Here is a 22,949-nt window from a genome sequence, read left to right as displayed (position 1 = left end):
ACCTTATTAGAAACTCATTCGAGTTTCACCGATAAATGTTTACAACGCAAATAAGAGACAAATGCAGAAGAAAAATCAACAGCTTACCAAAAAAGTACGATGTAAATTTTTACATCAGTAAAGTGTTAGTCTTTTTTTTTTCCTCATTTGAAAAGTTGAGAGATTGTGTTCATTTTTAATATTTATTTTTTCCAAAAAAAAATATAAATATCAAACACAAAATGGCGGGAATTTGTAACACTTGTCGTGGTTAAATATCAAAACTACGGGTCAGATATTCCGATGGTTGATTTTTTTAGGGCAGGTACTTTCGCTTTAAACTATTTTGCCTTAAAACTATTTAGCCTCAAGGATATTTCGCCAAAATATACGAAATTAAGAAGTTTATAATGTCGTTCTTGTTAATTTTTGATTGAAATTGATGTATCTTTAGAATTCTTTAATCGAAATATGTCAGGCTTATTATTTTAAAACTCAACCAGTGGTTGTTTTCTATTTGAGTAATGTTCTTGCCTCATATTATGCTTGTTCGTCAAACATGACTAATGATAGTTGATAATGGAGAAGTGATTTGTCTATTTTTCTTACTATACTAATTTTATTATATATTTTTCTCTGATTCAAATTCAGTATATATTAAGATTTCGATAGTTTTTATACATTGAAATTTTGGGGTATAATTCCATCTTTATTCCAACAGAAAACAAATATTTAATGAGTTTTGAACTAATAAACATTATAAATTACATACGACGTATAAATTTCATTTATTTATTTATATTATTAAGGAGAAATATTCTTGAAGGAAAATGGATTCAAGGTAAAATCTTCATTGTATTTTGACGCAGGTCCGTGACACCGGCTGTGTTTTGAGGAGGAGTAGGTATGTCTTTTTTCTTAAACAAACCAATTTTGCATTATATTATGTCAAAATTTTCTCAAAAAGTAACTCTTTCTATCATGAAAAAAATCTTAGCCACAACCTTCTTTGATTTGATGATTTTTTTTTTCAAAATTCAAAAATTTAATTTTCTATTGAAAAAAAAAAAATACATCATATGTGGAGAGCTACAGTCCCTCCAGCCCACCCTCTGCAGACGCCCCTGTTTCATGAATCATATTTATGAAGAAATTAAATTTTTTTTGAACTTTAAAAAAAAAGAATACAATTTTTTTATATATATAATGTTAATGAATGCAGACTTCTCGGACGAGCAACACAACATAATATAATATTCGAATGCTCTCTTTAACAATACGTATCTATTTTTCTTCCTTTTTTTTTTCTCAAGTTCATCTCCCGTCATTTTTTGAAAGAAAAAAAAATTAATCCACAGTTGTGTATCATAGTTTCTTCAACTCAGCACCTCATTCTACAACATGAGACAGGATATTTTTTTCACCATACTTATTCTTGGACTACTAAGTCATTACTCAGTTAACAATCCAAATGGACAAAGTTGGACCTCTGCTCTTCTCCAAAAGCCAGTTATTAATGATGAAACCTGTCCAATTAATTGCTTTTGTAGATCAAATATCATCAACTGTAGAAGACTCAATTTGACCAAGTTACCTCCTTCGAAAGATCTTCCAAGTGATGCCAATATATTGTGAGTTCATTATTTGAAATATACCATATATATTGTATCTGTAAGTGTACTTTAATATTTAAATTTTGGATGTACTTCATGATCATAATTCTTTAGATATTTTTATTTTTACAAAGTCGCAATGGCGTAAGAATCAAAGGGGGTTCCAGCCCCCTTAATATTTAAAAGTTGTCCAAATATATTTTGCCTCCACAAAATCATTTTTTATAGTTATTTTGATTCACGCAACTCATAACTCTTATTTATAATGATAATGAATTAAATTGAGGAAATGTTCAAAATTAAATGCTCTTCGGAATTGTAAATGCATTGAAAATGGGTGTTATTCTTTAGTGAAGGTTTCTTTTCATTGTTACTTTTAACATAGATTTAGAATTATTTTCAAAAAATCAAAATCTTCAGCAAAATAATTATATTTGTTCCTTTTCTACTCACATACAAATCCAGATAAAAGAAACTACTATTTTTTAAATGAAAAGTTGACTATATCCGAATTTTTTCTTATATCCAAAGTATATAAAAACACAGTTATTGGATACTTTAGTATATAAAATTTTTGGAAGATCCCCATTTTGAGGCAATTTGTATTTGATGAAATCCTTTTTTTGACAGATCGTAAGGGATTTTTAGCTTATCTTTGGGGGGGGACATTTATGATTGTAGTTGACAATTTTTTTTATAAAAATACGATGTTTAGAAATTAGAAAAGGAAAAATTGTTGTTGTTTTGGCTATTATTATTACTCATTATTTAATAGGTCGGTGTACTGTTAACATCTACCTCTAAAAGAAGAATTATCACCTATCTTTGGTGTAAATTGTTTTTAAAATGACATAATAAAATAAATATATATGAATTTAAATATAATAATATATTAATATTTTTACTACACTAATGCTATTTTAAATTATGAAGATTCTCCTCTGTATAGCAGTAATTCATTTTCTGCCCCCTCTCCTAAAATCATGTCATAGGTTGTTGATATTAAGAAGGGTCTTAATTCAGGTGTACCACATGTCTTGCTCTTGTTTTCTTCTCGACCTCTTTTTTTATTTTTCTTACAAAAATGTCAACCTTACTCTTTATACGTATTTGTATTGATTGAATAGCAATGTGAAATTAATTTAAAAATAAAAGAGAAGAAAAAGTTGAGTTTATGTGGATTTTTGCTTAAAGTTTCTTCTATGCAAATTATTGTATGTATTAAAAAATTGTTATTTGAGAGAATGTTGACTATAAGCGTATTTTTCTTATATCTGGGTTTGACTGTAGCATAACATAGTGGGGAAAAATTACTCTTAAAATATCAAAGATTATTTTTCACGTCTTAGATTTTATACAAATTTTAAAATAGCAATTTTACTCAACAGAGAATTGTCACTTGATTTTAAGGGACTTGAGTTATTCGAGTGAATGGGAGAAAATTATCAGTAAAAGTATAGACTTGCTCCTCTTCAATGTAAAAACACTTCCTACGCCATTGAATTATAATTAATTATCGTCCAAGTTGTTTTCTTAGGGTAAAATAGTAATAATTTCTCTCTTAGTAATATTGAATATTTAGATAAAATTGAACCTTTGCAAAATGGATCCACATATTTATAAATGTAAAATCCAAAATATAAAAATAAGTACGGATTTCAATGATTCAATGATTCCTAAGACATAAATACTAGTGTTAATACTAGGTGCGATATTGAACTTATTGTACTTTTTAGAGCGATATCTCGGTCTAAACAGCAGTCTAAGCCGCGTACGAAAATTTTGAATCCTTGATCAAATTTTATTTGTCTTAAAAATGTCATATCTAGTTTGTTTTTTTTTGTTTGTTTTTTTGTGGGAACCAATAAGACAATTTTGTATTTTGTTTGTGTGTTGACTGAATCGTACTACAAGTCCGATCCACAACGAATAAGTTCGGTTTGACAAGAACTAGAACTATTTCCAGACCGAAGCCCAACACTAATATATACCCTTCCAGCAGGTCTTTTTAATTGGGATCAATATTTTACTGAAGGAGTTAGATAAGTAAAAATAAGCAAATCCACTGATTCTTAATTATTTTTTTTTTACAAAAAGCAGACATCAAAGCATAAAAATACGAAAAAGAAAATTGATTTGCCTAAGTATTTTAACAAATACGCCTGTTGGGTCGTCATTCGTGTTGGTTTCAGCCTGGAAATTCTAGATATATCTGAGACCGCTATAAGATTTTTGTAATATCGAACAAATTCGGTCCAAGTTCGATCTGGAACGTTCTTGTAGTAAAATTAAATCTACACACAAAAAAATCAGTTTTTCTGAAAATTTATCTGTTACATAATAAACTAAACTATATAACTTAGTAAAAATGTAATATGTTCGTTTTATATCGCATTATAATCAAAAAATGAATATTTTTTGAAAGATACGTGTAATGTTCTTATTTGGGTTAATAAATCGTCAATATTTTAGAGAAATTTCCAAGTACCTACAGTTAGGAACTGGCAGTCCTCAGGACAAGGTCCTAAGACTGAACTTGACCGAATTAATAATGAACGACACAATACTACATTTGATCAGTCCTACAAAAAATTTGTTATGTATGCCAAACTTATTCATATTTTCCCACTCCACATGACTGAGAAACGGAAGATGTCGATCTTCAATTTCAATTTTGGTTCATATTGTTCAAGAAAAAAATCACTTGGACCGAACGGAAAGAAAAATGTGTACACTAGTTTCAATATCTCAGTCCAATTTTATATACGACCTTCCATTGGCTGTCTCTATTTTTATGAATTACTTTATTTATATAAAAAGGGATTCGCAGTTTTAGTTGGCTAAATTGAGAACTTTTCCAGTTTTCTTTTATCAGTTCTTTTGATAATTTAAGCCAATATCAAAAATGGCTTAAATCGCTCCTTTAAGTAAAAATGTTATTCTTTATTTGACTTTTATTTTAAGTCGAATTGACCCACAAAAATCGTATGTTCATAAATTTATCAAAAAAGTCCCTGAGCTCTCTGTACAAGATGTAAAAAAGGAAAGAGGATAGTTGGTCCCCTTTTTTTATAGCTCGTATTAATAAAATTTGCATTAGCTAACTAACACAAAAATTAAGCCGTATTTTGTTATTGCCTGTGGTGTTATGTCCTTATTTTCTCCTCATCAGTGCTCTGAACCATATTTGGGTGAACTTGGATTATGTATTACTAGTTAAGATGTGAACAATTATCCTTGATTATTAAAATAATTTTATAGTTGGAAGAGTTGGCTACCCACCAACTGACTTTGGGCCATTATTTTATTTTCATTTTTGGTAGAAATGTTGTAAGACTTAATAAAGTTAAGAACGTGACAAATCGAACATTATTAAATTAACAAAAGACATAATACTAATGGTAATGTGAAAATTTATTTGACATATTGTTCAAGATAATCCGAACGTGAGCCCAGTAGTACTCACATTTTTATACTAAGCAGAATTATGTATTTCAAAATTGTATATAACTGCTTTTGTGAATGGTTTTTGGTTTAATCAATACATATAGTATTTTTTGGTTGTTCAACTTGAAGTAAAGGTCAAATGACATTCGCCAATCAATATATTTTGAACTTTGCAAAGAGTTATTATGTCTCTGTCATAAAATTGATATAGGTGGAGATTTTGACTCAAGACTTGCAATTTGCTTTATAATCGATAGTCATTTCAACTTTTTCACTAGATTAAACTCATTAAAGTATCTTTTATTTTCTGAGGACTTCAACATGACTCAATAAAACTATTCAAGTACTTGAAATTGTGAGCAAACACTTGAGATTTGAATTGGACTTATAGTATAAGGACATTTCCACCTCTGGAAATGGAAATATTGTTGAGTCTACTTGAGGGAATCAAGTTGATAAATTAGAGAAACTGCCCATTTCCGATTGAATAGTTTGAACACAAAATATGTTAATAAATTTTACAGTACTATAGTCTAAAGCAGGGGTGTCCAAACTTTTAATATAATGAGCCACATTGTCACTTGAAATATTCTAATGAGCTACAAAACCTATCAAATTAAATTGCAGGAAAAATGGCTTTATAAAACAAAACTATTAGATACATATTTATTTCAAATTTAGGCAAAATCTAATTTTTGAAAGCCAAACTGCTTAAAAAAGTTCAATCCGGCAATCCTGTCAAGGGCGTCTGCATGATCTTTTTAAAATGATTAAATGACCATTTTTATAAAAAAAAAATTCTGTTTTCTCATAATTTTTTTCCCCCAGGGAGACAATTTTTCAAAAAAATACTACTTGAAGTGAGAATGAGTAGTGTGCTGCATTTAAAATGCGGCCCGTGGGCCACGTGTTGGACATCCCTGGTCTGGAGTATATGAATATTTCTTGTGAAAATTCCATGTGGTTTGTGATTTATTCATAAACGATGCTTTAAAGTGTTAGATATGACCCTTCAATTATTATCAGTTCAGGAGTCGTGGTCTTTTTAAGAATAAATGAAGTCAAGTTTGATTGATCTTGATCTTGGGAGGGCTCATTTTTAATAACAAGTATGTGTAGCTATAGTGGAACGTGTCATATAAAAAAAGAAAAGGAAAGAAAATTTAATAATTTATTTTTGGCAACATGGGCATCTAAGTATTGAGTGTGAATGTGAGTTCACTCATGAAAAACGTAGAGTATTACCAAGTATTTGTCAGGGGGATATCTTCTATACATATAATGAAGCAAATCTATATTATTAGAGGAAAGTTTATCCGTTCATCGACCCCTAAAAACTAAAAATGCCGGATACTACAGCTGATAATAAATCAAATAAGCTTGGACTTCCATAGGTTATGAATTATGATACAAAAGACTTACTACTGATAGTGTAAATGCATATTATCATTTATCAATAAATGGCTAAAAATTAATAATTGAATGTGTACAATTTGAAAAATAGAGATAAGATATGATATTAGTAATAAAAATTATTTAAAAAGGATTAAGGTCTATAATGTCTGTCCTATCCTACGCCCGTCCTGTCCTGCCTTTGTTATCAGTCGTTGAAATGTCCTAGGCTACGAGAAAACATTTTCCCTCGAAGGATATTGCTTTTCAAATACCCCAGATGGCGTTATTTAGCCATTTTTTCCCGTGGGATGAGCACTTTTTTCCCCTTAGCAGAATTTTATCCAATTAAAAGGAGACCAGCGACCCTAGCAAACAAAAAAGTATTATGCAGCTAACTTAATATGGGGGGAAACGATTGCATTGTCATCATTGAGCCACTTGGTTTATAGCTTTGGATCAAACTCACAAAATATTCATATCCATAAGAGGGCGCAAAGATCTTCATAGTAAGCAAACTAGTAATAAACTAACAAGTACTTGTTTCACATTCATCACCACAAGATGGTGCAGAGATCATGCGCTATCATAAACAAACTACTATTAAGAAAAAACTACACTCAAGTCTTGTATTATATTCGTTCATTAAAACTTTCAGTAACTTTCATACACAAGAAAAGTCCCTCATTAATTTTAATTTGGGCTTAACAGAAGTTTTACTCGTTTTTATTAACAATGAATGTTTATACCTTCAAAATAGCTTTAACTGATTAATCACGTTGTCTCTGGCATTTGTAAATATATATTTATACGATAACACCCAGGGGGGCAGTTTCTGATGCCCCCAATTTTTTTATCAGATATACAGAGTGGTCCATTAAAATCTGAACACACTGATTTTTAAACTTCATCTATAAATAATTTATTCATTAAAAATAAAATTTCAACAAAATTAATAATGCAAATAGATGTGTGTCTGAGCTCTCATAATAATTAATATAGCCGCTCTTAGCGGCAATGATGCCCTCCAGGCGGTGGCAGAAGGCCTGGTACCCGCTGCAGAAATATTCCTCTGAAATGGCGTCCCAGTGCTGGCTGACAGTGGCTTTGAGGGCCTCGGTGTTTGGATTACGGACACTGCAGACCTTGCCTTTGACATGCACCCAAAAAGTGTAGTCAATGGGGTTAGTATCAGTGCTTTAGGGGGGACAAAAGTGTCAAAAAGAGTTCAAAAAAGTTTTGCAGAAGATGTGTTTCTTTCGCCCTACTGCTTGGAGTACGTGAATAGATTTGATCACGCTCAAATGTCAGTTTCTCGATTTTTACGTAAGCTGGATAATTTTTCGCCCTAAACCCCACCCCTCCCACACACAAACAAACTAAAAATTATGAAAGCTAGCTACAGCCCTGATAACCCTATTTAGCTAAGGTTGTTCTAGTGGATAACTTTTTTCTTTTGACGAAGATGCGTCTTTATGATTTAATATGGTACTTGATAAGACTTAATAATATCAGGACTGATCTTTATACATCTATTGCTGTGGTTGAGTCGAACCAACTCAAAAACATATTGAAATTACTTAAAGTTTTTTATTTAAATATTGACACATTGAGTCAAGTCGATAATTTATCGAGTCGACACAACATCAAATTGAATCAACAGTTTTGTTCAATAACTTTGATCTTTTTCGCGAAGAAAAAATTTACGTTCCTACATTAATAACTTAATGATAAAATGAGTCATTTTTGTTGATGATTAATGGGTATCTTTAGAAATGAGTAATTGTTTAAAAAAATAGTTATCAGTAAATCCCACTTTTATTGGAGGATCCATGATTCATTAGGGTATTAAATAACTGAAATTTAAGACACCTATGCAATTAATCTATTGAAAGTTAATTACATTTCACTCATCAAGTAAAAATATAAAATACATTTAAGTAAAAACTAATATTATGAGTCGTTATGGACCTGCCATGCTTAATGATGCCCATATTATTAATAATAACGAAAACTTTAAATAATAAGACATAATGATTTTGAAAGAAAATAGGGTACATTGTATAAGTTTACCCGCACGTCACGTGCAATGACTGTTGCAATTTACCCCTAGTTTCTTCTTCTTAATTATTTTTATAATTACACATTGCATTAAGTATGCTATTTAGCAAGGGCTTGGGCCTGAAAAGGTTTGTGAGCAGTGCTGTGTCGATCCTTATATATACCGATGACTGTTTTCCAGTCCACTCCGGTCCCATTCAGTCAAGTCCAGTTTCACTTAACGGTCCTCAATGAAGATAAAATGGATTCCTTGTGACGTTATTGATGGTTTTTCTCCTTTTATTAATCACACATTAAATATTTGTTCTTGAAAGTATAACTTTTACATAAATAGATTAGAACAATATCAAACATATCAAGATTTGTTGTGCCTCTTACTGTAACCATATTTAATTTTCGTACCAAGTTTGATCAAAAACGATCAGTAACTTTTGTCGTAATCCTGGTGACTAAGAAACAAACAAACAGAGGCAAAAACAAAACCTCACTACTAACTATGATAGTTTTCATGTACTAATGCTATTTTAAATGTGGAAGGTCCTACTTTTTAAAGCAGTAATTCATTTTTTCCTTACAAAAATGGCAATTCTACCTACAATATATTATATTCACTTTATTGTATCTCGCAACCTTCCCTTCACAATGAAACTTGATAAAGGGCCCAAAATCCGTTGGTAGTATTTAGCCAATTCTTTCGAACTAGTTTTCAATAACGGTTGGGGGATGGTTCACAACTTTCCAAGAGCTCATTTGAATGAAACCAATCAGCGTTCAGAACACATATAAGGGAATAGAAACAGAAAAATCGGTAGTTACCATCAAAATATGGTGTAGAATTGTATGTTAGTAGTGAGGTATAAAGTTTTAAAACATAGTGGTGGAACGCACTTGTTATCTTGAGAAGGTTCCTTGTCGTTCTTATATAGTTTTGTCCTAGCCAGATGTTGCTTTTTATGACACGACAGATGACGTAACTTTACCACTTTCTGTCATTTTATCTTCGTGAATTTGTCGCATAGTAAGTTATATATAGACTACATTTTAAGTATATTTGACAACCCCTAGCGGACCAAAACGAAGTCCTATGTCAACATATTTGGGCAAATATTGATCATGTGGTCTTCCTTTTGTCACTTGGTTTAAAAATTTAATGATGTAACTTTGTTACAAATATCTCTGAAGTCATATTTTAAAATGGAATAGTTTAAAGGTACGTAAATTAGAAATTGATTTATTTTATAAATTTTAAAAATCATAGCCATAATAAATAATCTTTGTAATAAACATAAGTAAATTTAATCATTTTTGAGTAAATATTATTAGATCGTTATTAACATACAACGAGGTTTGCTTCTCCAGTATTTAAAACAAAAAATGTATTGATAATTTCTATAATGATGCTCAATTAAATATACTTAAAAATGCTTCGTGTGTCATAAGTACATTAAATGTTTTTATTTCTTTGTTGCAATTTATAGATATAAAATATAATAATTCAACATTTTTTTAATTGTAATTAAATTAGCATCTATAGAAGGTTCCTATTGAGAGGTTATTAGAGTCCGTGTCCATATAGTATTTGATAGCCAACACAAGTTTTGAGTCTATGTAACAAATTAATCAGAAATAAGAAAACAATACTATGAAAATTGATAAAAGTATATTTTATCCTCAAGTTTTAGAATAGAATAATATCAGGAAGAGCTATTTACTCGTTCATTTTATTTTTCCTTGAGTACTCCAATTATTTTTCTAGAAAGAAAATTAACAAAAACACAGTGACATAACGATCATCCAAAGGGAATTATTTGTTTTTGAAAAAAAAAAGATGAATCCAGGTGTAATTATATTTTCCATGTGGCTATTTCTCCTCGTCCAGGGGAGTGCATCCTTATCCTCTGGCTCACCCTCTGCCTGCTTGATAAATCCAGGACACTTTGGAACGAAATCAAATCGTAATACATCTCACCCCTACAATATATCCGTGGTTATGAATCCCTTGAACACAAAAATGTATACGATTAGAATCGAGTCGCACGAACATGTTGGTTTTAAAGGTATTTTGATTGAGCCCATGCAGACTAATAAAGGAGGCCATTTGGATGGAGAATGGGTGAAATTTGACAAGGAACTCTTCAAAGTGGAAGAAAAGACTGAGGATTGTAAAATTCGTGCCTTAACTCATAGATCAAGGAAGATTAAATTCATTGCAGAGTTCATTTTTGTATTCAAAACGGATGTGAAGAAATCTTCTGTCGTGTTTAAAATGATACTCGTCAAGAGATTTAATGATTATTGGTCTGAAGTCTTGGCCTTCCCGTCGTGAAAACAGATGGCTTTTGTTAACTACTTAGTGTATCTAACTTGACGTCTTGTTTGTTTGTTTTTATCGTACAACTTTGTGACTCTTATATTATATGACGTGTAAATGTATTTTAACCAGAACCATTTTATTAAAATTATATCGACTTCCATATCTGAATTTGTTATTTCTTTAATATTTACACTAGAAGCTGTTTTGTGTGTTTCATATCTATTCAAAATATGACTAGATTGAGATTGATGTATCAAATTTAGAGTTAGATTTTATATTCCGGGTAGTGAAATTTTCACTTACCTAATTGGTTGAAATCGTGTTAGTATGAATGGAGTAGAAAAATGGCTGTTAGCCTCCAATTATTGGAATCTGTCTCAGCACAAAAACGTTTTTAATCTATTTGATAATAATATATTTTAAAAAATAAGGTCTGCCATTGAGCTATTTATTAGATTGTTTCCTTGGAGTTGTTCAATGTTCTCTCTCACTTTGTTTTAGGGACATAAAATACAACTTCATAAAGTTTCTACCATCTGATCATTTCCGTCATTTGAAAAGACTGAAGACCCTTCAGCTGAATAACAACAAGATTAGGGGAATCAAGAAATACGCGTTTCGTGGTCTTCATAATCTTCGTCACCTGTGAGTAAAATTAAATATATTTAATGTGCTAATGGATGTCTCTAAATGAGATCTTCATGTAATTTTTCAGCTACACATAAATGAAAAAAAAATTACATATATAATTCAATTTGCCACTTTTAATTGGGGTTTTCAGCTATAAAAATGATGCATTGATTATATCTTCCATATGTTTTTAGGTATCTTTATAAGAATCGGATACGATATTTGGATAGAAATGTCTTCCAAGGTCTCTCAAAGCTGGAGCGTGTGTATCTACACTATAATCATATCAAATCTGTTCCCAATGGAATCTTTCACAATCTACCACAACTGGAGAAAGTGTAAGATATTAAACTTTGGAATAGTGACTGAATGTAGGAAATATATGCAATCCATCAGCTCAAAAATAGTCAAAATGAATTTATCAAAATTGGAACAAAATTACTTTTGTCTTCTTTGACGAATAATTATTTTCAATTTCTATCAACAAATTATTCAGTAAATTGCACTTGAAGTTGTAAAAATTCATCGTCACCATAAAAAATTAGAAATTGATATATTTTATTTGAAAGGCATTATGACCCTGGCCAAATTAAGTATTATAAATCAATTGAAGACTTTAAATTTAAGTTACTACTATTAAGTATCTCCAAGGGCGGCTTTACCATGAGTAGACCTGTTACAAGAATAAGTTTGCGAGACCCTTTTCTTTCTTACTTTTTTAAAATGTGATTTATAGGAAATATTGATAATAATTATATCAGTATACCTTTGTTTAATCATGAAATATTAAGTAACTACTTAAAATAGGTAAATTATTCAGTAACGTACGCAGAGGGTGGGCTGAAGGGGCTGTAGCCCTCCCCAAAATAAGGATTTTTTTCTTTTTATCAGACAAAACTTAATATTGGAATAAAATAAAAATAAAAAAAATTTGAATTTTTTTCCAAAAGATTTATTTTTTTGTGAATAGCTGTAGATTTTAAAAAGAATCCAAAAAGTTGGATATTTGAAATTTAATTTGTGAATTTTTTAAATTTTTATTTCGAAAAAATTTAACTTTTAAAAAAAGAATTCTAATAAATTTTAACCAAGCCCCTCCCCCACCCCGAAATTATAATCATGCAGACGCCCCTGTTATTATATATCTCTATTAGAATAATATTTTGGCCTTGTTTTACTTTACTTTTTTTAAAGTTAGAGAACTTGAAAACCTCACGTCTTAAAATATTCTATTAGCCAAGATTATTAATGCCTTGTAACCCCCTCAACGAAGTTGAACAGAGGTTATGTTTTTGCCACCGTTTGTTTGTTTGTTAGTTACCAGGATTACGGCAAACATTACGGATTGATTTCGATTAAACTTGGTACGAAGATTATATATGGTCACAGTAAGAGGCCATCCAATTTTAATATGTCAGAATAAGACTAAACGTTAATTAAAAATGCAGAATCAACAACAACATGGAACATATTCAGGTATAAAGCTCAAATTGGGACTATTATGTAGGTTAATGAAAGATGCTCCATATGAAGAAAAAAACATTTTAAACTAATAGAAATACTAGGTTAGACCATCATATAATCGGGCTTGCTAGAATTATAAATTTGCTGTATCGTACAGACTGCTGGGCAATACAGGCAGGTTTTGATAAAACACGCAAACACTTATAGTCTATGACGTCACTAATGCTAGAATTTTCAATTTAATGTATCGTACCGACTGCTGTGCAGACGAAAAAGAGATTTTGACAGAACAAGCAACCACTCATCTACTATGACGTCAATATTAAAAGCGTGGTGGAAGTACAAACATAAGTCGTACACGCGTTATAGTATAACCTTGTATTTCTTTTAACCTTGACTATTGCTAGAATTTTCAATTTGATGTGTCGTACCGACTGCTGGGCAAGACAGACCCATTTTGACAAAACGCGCAACCAGTCATACTCTATGAGGTCACTATTAAAAAAAGTCATGGAAGTCGAACATCAGTCGTACACACGTTATGGTATAAGCTTGTATTTCTATTAACCTTGAAAAAAATCCCATTTAGGAAAAATTACTGATTCGGTTTTATGACCGATTAGTTACTGTGTTAAGGTTTAGGTTTCTAATTAGGGTTTCAACAAGAGTAATAGCTACTCTTGTGTTCATATTTGAGCGGGATATTAAAAAACGTAGATTTATCTACTTTAAGTCATTTTGGTATCATGTTAAGGATTATAACGTTTGGATGAGTTGAGTTAGCTTTTAGTCACTCAATTTTTCACGCTTTTTTAAAGGCTTTATTATTTTTTGTTTTTGGATATTTGATCCATTGCTCTCATGGTTATCAAGATTTAGTTTAAATTAATTTACTCAGATCTCAAGAGTCGGTAGTGAGCGTATTTGGGGGGTGTCTGTAATAAGTCTTTGGGGCTCACCTTATTTAACTGGATTTTTTCATAGATATGTGTCTGCAGTCTAATAGAAGACTTTTCAGTTCAAGTCTAATAGCCTGTCTTGGCTCCCTTTTTATAGTTCTCGGTTATTTCTTTTGGTAAATAAAAGAGAGAGTATAAGAAGGTTGTTAAATTGGGGTCTATTGTTTTGGGCTCTACCGAGTGCCCTTTCTAATTGAATAAATTGTGTTCATACTTCATTAAATGATGATTTTTTAGAATTTAATATTTCTTTCTATTTTAAAATGACCTTGAATTATTTTAATACAAAAATACATAACCCTAATCATCCAGGAAAGGGTATTTATATTTTATATTTTTTGATCGAGGTTGCGTGATTCTTGAACATAATTCATATATATGGTTTTGTTTACTTTTTATTTCAACCATCTCGTCCCCTCTTTCCTTTTTAGTCTCTTCAGATATCTCAAAACATCCCACCCAGAAAGCTTATAATTGACGGAAATGTATCTATGGAATATTGGGTTTTTAGAATATAGGTCTTAGAAAAATTGATCCTACATTTGTGGTGCTTCAACATAAAAACAATCAAGAAAAGGAGATAATCCCAATTTATTTTTTTACTTCATACATACATACAATTCAATAATTCATAGTCATATTTGAGTCAATTATTGGGTTTGTATTCCAGTTTGGGGTATGAGTTAATATACAATAGAATTTTAGCTATAGTTTAGAACCTTTACTTGGTTTAAGATACTTATATTGGCCCCGATATGGCCGTTAAAATAAAATCTGTCAAATGTCTCATTATTTTATTCTGAAAATCAATTTTGCCTACTTTTTTATATGGAATTTGTGGTGCACATGATGATTTAATATGAATAATTTGTTGATAACCCGTCGTTACCTCGCTAACACAAAAATATAAAATGTAGTTTGTTGTTTGCTGTCGATGGTTCTGTTTTTTCTCATTATCAATATTCTGAACGTTGATGGGCTGAATTATAATTAGTTCTTGCGAAGCTGTGAACAATTCCAAAGATTCATTGAATAATAACTCCATAGTTAGGAAGAATTGGCTAACTTCCAACTGATGTTATGCCTTTTTTCTATTTCCTTACGGAGGAAAGGTTGTCTGATACAATAAAGGTAACGACGTGATAGAAATTGATGACAATTTGTTAAAGAATATAAATGTAATCCATTTTGAGAAAAATCCTTCTAGCTTGTTTTTATACTGTCCCACATTTACCCTTTTCTTGCTTATTGTTCAAGATTGTACACTATGCAAAGATAAATTCCAAAATATTTGTGGAAGTCAAGAAATAATATTAATTAAAGTAATTTATATATATATATAAACGGAGACATTTGCCAAAGAAATTTTGTGTTCTACGTATATTAATTTTTCATTCAGATGGGACTGTACTTACATATATGTAAGTAAATAATATAATATCTGATAAGATTGGAAATATTCTGGTTACAACCCAAAAATACCTACATAATGTATAAGTGAATGTCAGTAATTTATAGCGTCTAGACATGCTTTTGATATCAAACTGTATGCTCCAAATAAGGATCCTTCAATTTTAATTTTTTTGCAATACTTTAATTCAATCAGCGCTTGTATATATTTGTATAATTAATGGAATAATATTATCTACATTTACATAGATTCTTGGGATACAACAAAATAGCCTCACTCAGTGAGGACGTTTTTGATAAGGGCCACGTGATCCGAGTTTTGTGAGTATTTTATTGCATAAACGGTAGTATAATTATCTAACAATTTAATACAGGAGATTGGATCATAATCCCTTGGTTTGTGACTGTCATCTCAATTGGTTCCGTCAATTTGTAGAATTTGATGAAGTAGGACTGATTGGTTCTTGTAACAGACCCTCTAATCTCAAGGGTAGCCGGCTTTATAAAGTTTACTGGAATCATCAGGAGTGCAGTAATTCGGTCATTACTAAAGAGTCGAGTAAACATTTATATATTATGTACATTGTACATTAGGGTAATAACTTTTTTACAACTTTCTGTCACTGGGTAATATTTGTATGAGTTTTAGGTAGAGACTGAATATGATTTATATTTGAAAGTGATTTGAGTAAACAATGTCACACATAACAGGATCTTAAATTTATGTTATAAGCTTATACTATGTTTACATAGATTTGGATATATTAATGATATTATAATGATTTTAATACAAACTTGAGATTCACATACCGGGTGGTCCGTTTGAAATCTAAACACATTCTAATTCAATAATTAATGAAGGTTGAGTGATTAAAATTAACTCATCTTTCGATATATTAAAGCATAAATAATTAGTTACAAAAGAAAAGCAAATATGAGCTCTCTAGCCTACGTACAAGTTGAGAAAATGACACTTGAACGTGATACACGAATTTCCATTCGCGCACTTCAAGCAGTTGGGCGTTTCCAGGACCACCTTTCCAGGCCGTCAGCAAGTATTAAACGTTCCCGAGGAAGAAGGGGTCTGACAAAGAGGCTAAACTGTACCCGGAGGAGTTAATGAAAACTGCCCAGGTCAATCTCCTCAAGTCCACGAGGGCCCATGCAACATATCTGAGGGTTTCACTGAAGACTGTACAGAGAGATATAAAAAAGAAGATAGAAAGAGCCTTGTGAGAGGGGAGAGGCCACTTTTGACACCAGCAGTTAAAGAAACCCATCTCCTACGTTCAAAGACTCTTTTGAGTTCTTTTGGACTCTTTTTTGACACGTTTGGCCCCTTTACAGCTCTGGCATTCAAAGCCTTCGAAGTCATGTCCGTCAGCACTGGGACGCCATGACAGAGGACTGCATCTGCAGTGGGTGCCATGTCTTTTGCTGCCCCTTGAAACTATCATTGCGAGGCAGTTCGATTACATGAATTATTGAGAGAGCTCAGACACATATTTATAGTATTAATTTTGTTAAAAAATTCAGTGTTCAAATTTAATGAACCACTCTATATATACATACAAAATAAAGTATAAATCCTTAGATCCTATAAGAATCCAAATTAATTGAAGTACAGTCATTGGATAGAATGAATCTCAGCAATCTTTTTACGACAAGATTTGTACAAATATTGTATTAATATAAACTTTTGAAATGTTCGGTACAGATAAGGTATTATATTTATATTTTTGATTAACTCTATACGACCTACCTAAAAGATATCTATGATTCATTTTTGGATGCCTGCCCACCTACTGAGAAAAATTTGTGTAACACACTTCTGAGCATATAATACTCTTCCATTTCTATCAGAAGTACATTACATATTTGGTATAGAATACAGGGATTAGGGCTCCCTCGATCTTTGTTATGAAACTACTAAATTAAAAAACAAAGTTCTATGTCGGTCCCTAAAAATATAAAAAACTATAAGTTAAAATATTTTATTAATATATTCATATCAATGTACTTAAAGTTTAAATTAGTTATGCGTGATTTTTTTTTTTTTTTAATCTAATTAAGGACTTTGTGTCATTTTTTAAGTATAATTTTATTTATTGGCACTACAGGAAATAAATTTTAAAAGAAGTTTATAGAGGCATTACCCTATTGTACATATTACTTATATAAGTCAAATCTGTAACATGTGTTGAATTTAAAGCAACGATAAAAATAAATTTATACTGTTCAATTCAATTTCTTGTATCTGCTCATACAATTTTTTAATTAGTTGTACATCATAGATTGGTGATGATAGAAGGAATGACACCATTTATTTGTTGCTTATTCCTCCTTACAGGACTTGTAGTAGATGCACAAAGAGATGGTGGGATTCAACGACCACTAATCACAAAAGAGCCGACAGATGCAGATGTAAACCCTGGCGGCTCTACTTTCTTCACCTGCAAGGCTTCTGGAGTTCCTTCTCCATTCATTATTTGGAAAAAGGATGGACAAATCGTTTCTCGTAGTAGAACAAGCCTTGTAAATGGTGAATCTACACTGAGGATATCTTCAGCATCTCTGAGTGATGTTGGAAGTTATCAGTGTATAGCAAATTCTCCTTCAGGAGTTGCTAACTCTCAAGTGGCTCGACTACGATATTATCGAAGTAGATCTCAACCTCGTATAACTCACAGGTAGGTACCATTTCATAGTAATTCATAAGTTTCTAGAATATATTTTAAAAGTTTTTTACAACGATAATTATTCATAATGTTCACACTGATAAATTATGTAGTTTAATTGTGGTGCAAAGTTCAAACTCGTGTTTTTCATTATATTTATATAAAGCTGTATCTTTTTACATTCAAAGAGTGGAACTTGTTCGTTATATTTCATGTTTAATCCTTTCAATAAATTTTCATTGAAGTTTACCTGACATAAAATTATAATAATATCCACAAGTTAAATCCTTAATCCATTATAAAATATATTACACAGTCCTACCAGAACGGATGTCTTAAAAGGAGAAACAATCAGATTGACATGTGGAGCAACTGGTTTTCCAACGCCAACATTCTCTTGGTTTAAGGATGGAGGTCGATTATCATCTTTTCATGATCGTTTTAGTGTAAGTCAAATTATAGCTTCCAAAAAATATCCTAAATCGTTTATGATTATGGCAGGTGGGTGAAGACGGAACATTAACCATAACTAATGCACAACTCGATGATTCAGCTCACTACCGATGCTCAGCCACAAATTATTTAGGACGTGCAAGCTCTGCAGCCAGAGTGAGAGTGAACTTGGCCATACCAGATTGTAAGTTGTTACATTGGTTTATATTGATTTCTTGTGCAATGTGTTATTCGTAGCCAAGCCAATTTTTACTTCAAATCCACGCAATGCTAAATCAATGGAAGGAGGGATTGTTGAGTTCACATGCATATCAACTGGACATCCTTATCCTGATACCACTTGGTGGAAAAATAATCGAATCGTCAGTAGTGATAATCGTATAACTGTCTCAGATAGTGGTCAGCATTTAAGAATTCAAAATGTTAGGCTCCAAGATCGAGGAGAATATACTTGTAGGGCAGAGAATGATCATGGAATATCAGAGGTATCTGCAAATTTAACAGTTCAATCTCGTCCTACTCCCATTGTAATGCTTGAAATCCCTCATGACATGAATGCTGGAGCTGGATCAACGGTTCAACTTGCTTGTAGAGCTAGTGGTTATCCAAAACCATCTATAACATGGAAAAAAGATGGAAGACCTATTACGGAATCTTATTTAGCATACAGACTGTCACCAGATGGCAGCTTGATTCTCTTTAATGTGTCAAGGGTTTATAATGGAAACTATCAATGTGTTGCATCGAATGACGCCGAAACTAAACAGTCAAACGCAGTATTATCCGTCTTTATTGATAAAGAAAAATTGTATCCCTTGCCTTCCTCAAGATTGTCATCTGTACCCCAAACTGAGAGACCTACCATTACAATTCGCCCAAATTTTTCGTCCGTCATTAGCCGAAGGGTGACAACTACTTCTTCCACCACTACTTCCACAACAATAACCAGCACAACACCAGTGACAATAACAGCTTCATCGCTAAGACTTTCTCAAATAAATCATAATTTGCTACCAAATTTGGATACATCCGATAGAATATCAGCCTTATTTCCTCCAGAGTCTTCTGGTCCCCTTCCAGGTGATGATTTTCTTTTAACTGCATTTGATGAAGCTCAAAATCAAGTGATGAAGGCTATTGATGGTACTGTCAAGTCTCTTTTTAGTGGCAATAAGAGCCACACTGCTCCACATACACTTAGGAAAATCTTCAGATTCCCAGGGGCAAATGTTAGAGAACTAGCTCAAGCAACTGAAGTGTTTGAAAGAACTCTAAATTTGGTTGAAAAGGCTGTGAGATCAGGTAATATAGATGGAGTTGACCTTGATTCAAACTTCACATATAAGGATCTGATATCAACGGAGAATTTGTATCTACTTGCAAATTTGTCTGGATGTGAATCTCACAGATCTGAAAGTGATCTTGATTGCACAAGAGATCTTTGTTTCCATTCTATGTATAGAACAATAGATGGAACCTGCAATAACTATGAGTATCCTTTAAGAGGAGCTTCTCTAACAACTTTTAAAAGATTAATGTTGCCCGAATATGAAAATACATTTAATTTGCCAAAAGGTAAGTTGAAATAATTTGCATCAATCCTAGAATGCAATTATTAATTATTGGTCCCAATATTACTAGGCTGGGATCGAGAAAAACTATATAATGGTTACAAGATGCCAAGTGCAAGAGCAATATCGAGTACTTTAGTAACAACATCTTCCGTGGACATAGATCAAGATCTAAGCCATATGGCAATGCAATGGGGACAATTTTTGGATCATGATATAGATCATTCTATGGAAGCAATCAGTCAAAAGGCATTTGAAGATGGTATAACATGCAGTGGTACATGCGGAAATCGTCCTCCTTGTTTTCCAATTGAAGTGCCACTAAATGATCCTAGGATTTCAAATCATAGATGTATGGAGTTTACACGTTCTAGTGCTACTTGTGGATCTGGAATGACATCTGTATTTTTTGAAGCGGTACAATATCGGGAGCAATTGAATCAATTGACATCCTACATAGATGCTTCTCAGGTACCAGAATAGAATCTCCATTACTATACGAATTAGTCCATTTTATTTGTACATATTCAATAGGGTTAATATTAAATACTAGGTTTATGGAAGTGAATATGACCTCGCTCAAAACCTGAGGAACTTGACAAACAACTTTGGTAGATTAAGAGAAGAACAAATACCGCTTGAGTATCCTAAGCCGTTTTTACCCTTTAACATCGATCATCCAGTGGATTGTAGAAGAGATCCTAGAGCAAGTAATATTGGATGCTTCCTTGCGGGAGATGTCCGAGCTAATGAACAGGTAATATTAACAATGAAGGATTATAATGTGTTTTATTCATATGGCTTTTAGTTAGGATTATTATCCATGCATACAATCTGGTTTAGGCAACATAATTTTATAGTAACTAAACTAAGAGAATTAAATCCAACCTGGGATGGAGATCGACTCTATCAGGAATCTAGAAAAATAATAGGTGCTCAAATGCAGCATATTACATACTCTCATTGGCTTCCTTTAATCATTGGAAACGAGGGTATGGAATTAATTGGACCATATCAGGGCTATGATCCCTCCATCGACTCTTCCATATCCAATGTTTTTGCCACTGCAGCTTTTAGATTCGGACATACACTTATCAATCCCATTCTTTTGCGCTTAAATCGAAATTTTAGTGTTATTGATGAAGGTTATTCATTGATAGCTTTTATATTCAAGCTCAGATTATAATTTATTAATTTATAATTATAGGGCATTTATCATTACATGAAGCCTTTTTTTCTCCTTGGCGACTTATTCAAGAAGGTGGTGTGGATCCTATACTCCGAGGACTATTCATATCTCCGGCAAAGAAGCCAGATCCAAGTTCTATTATGAACGATGAGCTCACAGAAAAATTGTTTGAAGCTGCTCACAATATTGCTCTTGATCTTGGTGCATTAAATATTCAGCGAGGGAGAGATCATGGAATGCCGTCTTATTTGAAATGGAGAGAGTTCTGTGGTTTTGATTCCATTGAGTCTTGGAGTGATCTTGCTACAGCTATTCCAAATCATGGGTTAAGGACAAAACTTAAAACACTCTATGGAGACGTGAGGAATATAGACTTGTGGGTTGGGAGTTTGGTTGAGCCCATCCTACCAGGGGCTAAAATCGGAGAAACATTTCGATGCATACTAATAAACCAATTCAAGCGTCTCAGAGATGGTGATCGCTTTTGGTATGAGAATCCATCTGTTTTCACTCCAGAGCAAATGAGCCAAATTAAAGTCACGAGTTTGGGAGGAGTCCTTTGTGATAATGGGGACGACATTGATCGAGTCGTTAAAAATGTATTTCTGAGTGAAATGATGAATGAAAAAATTAAACCTATTCGATGTGAAAAAATTCAAAAGCCAAATTTAAACCCATGGTTTGGTGAGTTTTAATTATAATATTAATTATCTAGTTTACATAGTACTGATAAAATCATCATTTTGCATAGAATGTAATAAAAACGAAGAAAATAATTGGAGAAGATCATCCCGAAATCGACGAGATACATCAAATGAATTTACGAACAAAGTATGTATCAACTACGATGGAACAATAAAACGTGATGGTGATTCGTGGGTTCACAAGGATGAGTATGGGACCTGTGCTTCTTGTATATGCAATGTAAGAAATATTATTAAATTAATTCGTACTTTTATTATTTTTTACTTTCAACGTTAATATTTTCAGGATCAGCAGGTTGATTGTAGATCGATCCCATCATGCTCTCAAAATCTTAATGTATCATAATAATTATATTGAAATATATATGTACATACGTACAACTTTAAAGGACTAGAATACAAATTCAATTTAAACATATTTATTAAATAAAAATTTAATTATGTGTAATCTTATAAATTATTAAAGTGCATGATACTCTACAGATGAATCAAATATAAGTATATTTAATATAAAGATATACTTAACTTGAGGAAATTTAGAACATTTAGTACCACTGAATGACTTGATCAAGCAGATTTCAAATTGATTTTTTTTAAATTCAAATAGAACGGAACTTTGTATCATTATCACTCAACCTTACAGTCAGCATTTTTATATCGTATAGGTAGAGTTACATAAAATATCACCTTAACGCGTTCAATAATGTTTTTCTAGTTTGTAATCCTAAAAGTTTTTTTATTTTACAATAGAGTTATCAATATTTTTTCATTCTTGAGGAAAGAATCACTACTGTGCTTGCTCATGACTCATAGAGAGTAACACTGAGGATGGGTTTGGGGAATTATAAGTGGAAGTCCTTGTTGGACTTGGATTAGAGCTTAAAATAGATATCATAATCATTATTGACTATGTCTTTACTAGATACGAAGTATCTGTATATTTCCATAATCTCACAACTAAGCTGTTCTTCTCCAAAACATTCTTCAAATTGTCAGGGTTACCACGTTCATTTTTAGGTTTATTTTATTTCTAAATACCAGCAATTGATACCTTAAGAAAAGGGTAAGGTTGATAACTCAGTCTT

At 31.8% G+C, this 22,949-nt stretch overlaps 1 protein-coding gene across 1 annotated transcript; it reads left to right on the top strand.

Annotated features, from left to right (window-relative positions):
* The first annotated feature begins 1,333 nt into the window (after nucleotides 1-1,333).
* Nucleotides 1,334-22,255, top strand: LOC121115057 (peroxidasin). The gene is made up of 15 exons (XM_040709213.2): nucleotides 1,334-1,610; nucleotides 11,308-11,451; nucleotides 11,631-11,774; nucleotides 15,519-15,590; nucleotides 15,644-15,828; nucleotides 17,620-17,959; nucleotides 18,264-18,393; nucleotides 18,449-18,584; nucleotides 18,638-19,975; nucleotides 20,042-20,442; nucleotides 20,525-20,728; nucleotides 20,780-21,116; nucleotides 21,179-21,844; nucleotides 21,912-22,084; nucleotides 22,151-22,255. The coding sequence occupies exons 1-15, from the start codon at nucleotides 1,381-1,383 to the stop codon at nucleotides 22,208-22,210; spliced, it is 4,560 nt and encodes a 1,519-aa protein (XP_040565147.1). The 5' UTR covers nucleotides 1,334-1,380; the 3' UTR covers nucleotides 22,211-22,255.
* The last annotated feature ends 694 nt before the right edge of the window (nucleotides 22,256-22,949 follow it).

This window comes from Lepeophtheirus salmonis, chromosome 3, assembly GCF_016086655.4.
Source record: "Lepeophtheirus salmonis chromosome 3, UVic_Lsal_1.4, whole genome shotgun sequence".
Classification (NCBI taxonomy): domain Eukaryota; kingdom Metazoa; phylum Arthropoda; class Copepoda; order Siphonostomatoida; family Caligidae; genus Lepeophtheirus; species Lepeophtheirus salmonis.
The sequence above is the reverse complement of the archived record's forward strand: the minus strand, read 5'-3'. Positions and strand labels throughout refer to the sequence as shown.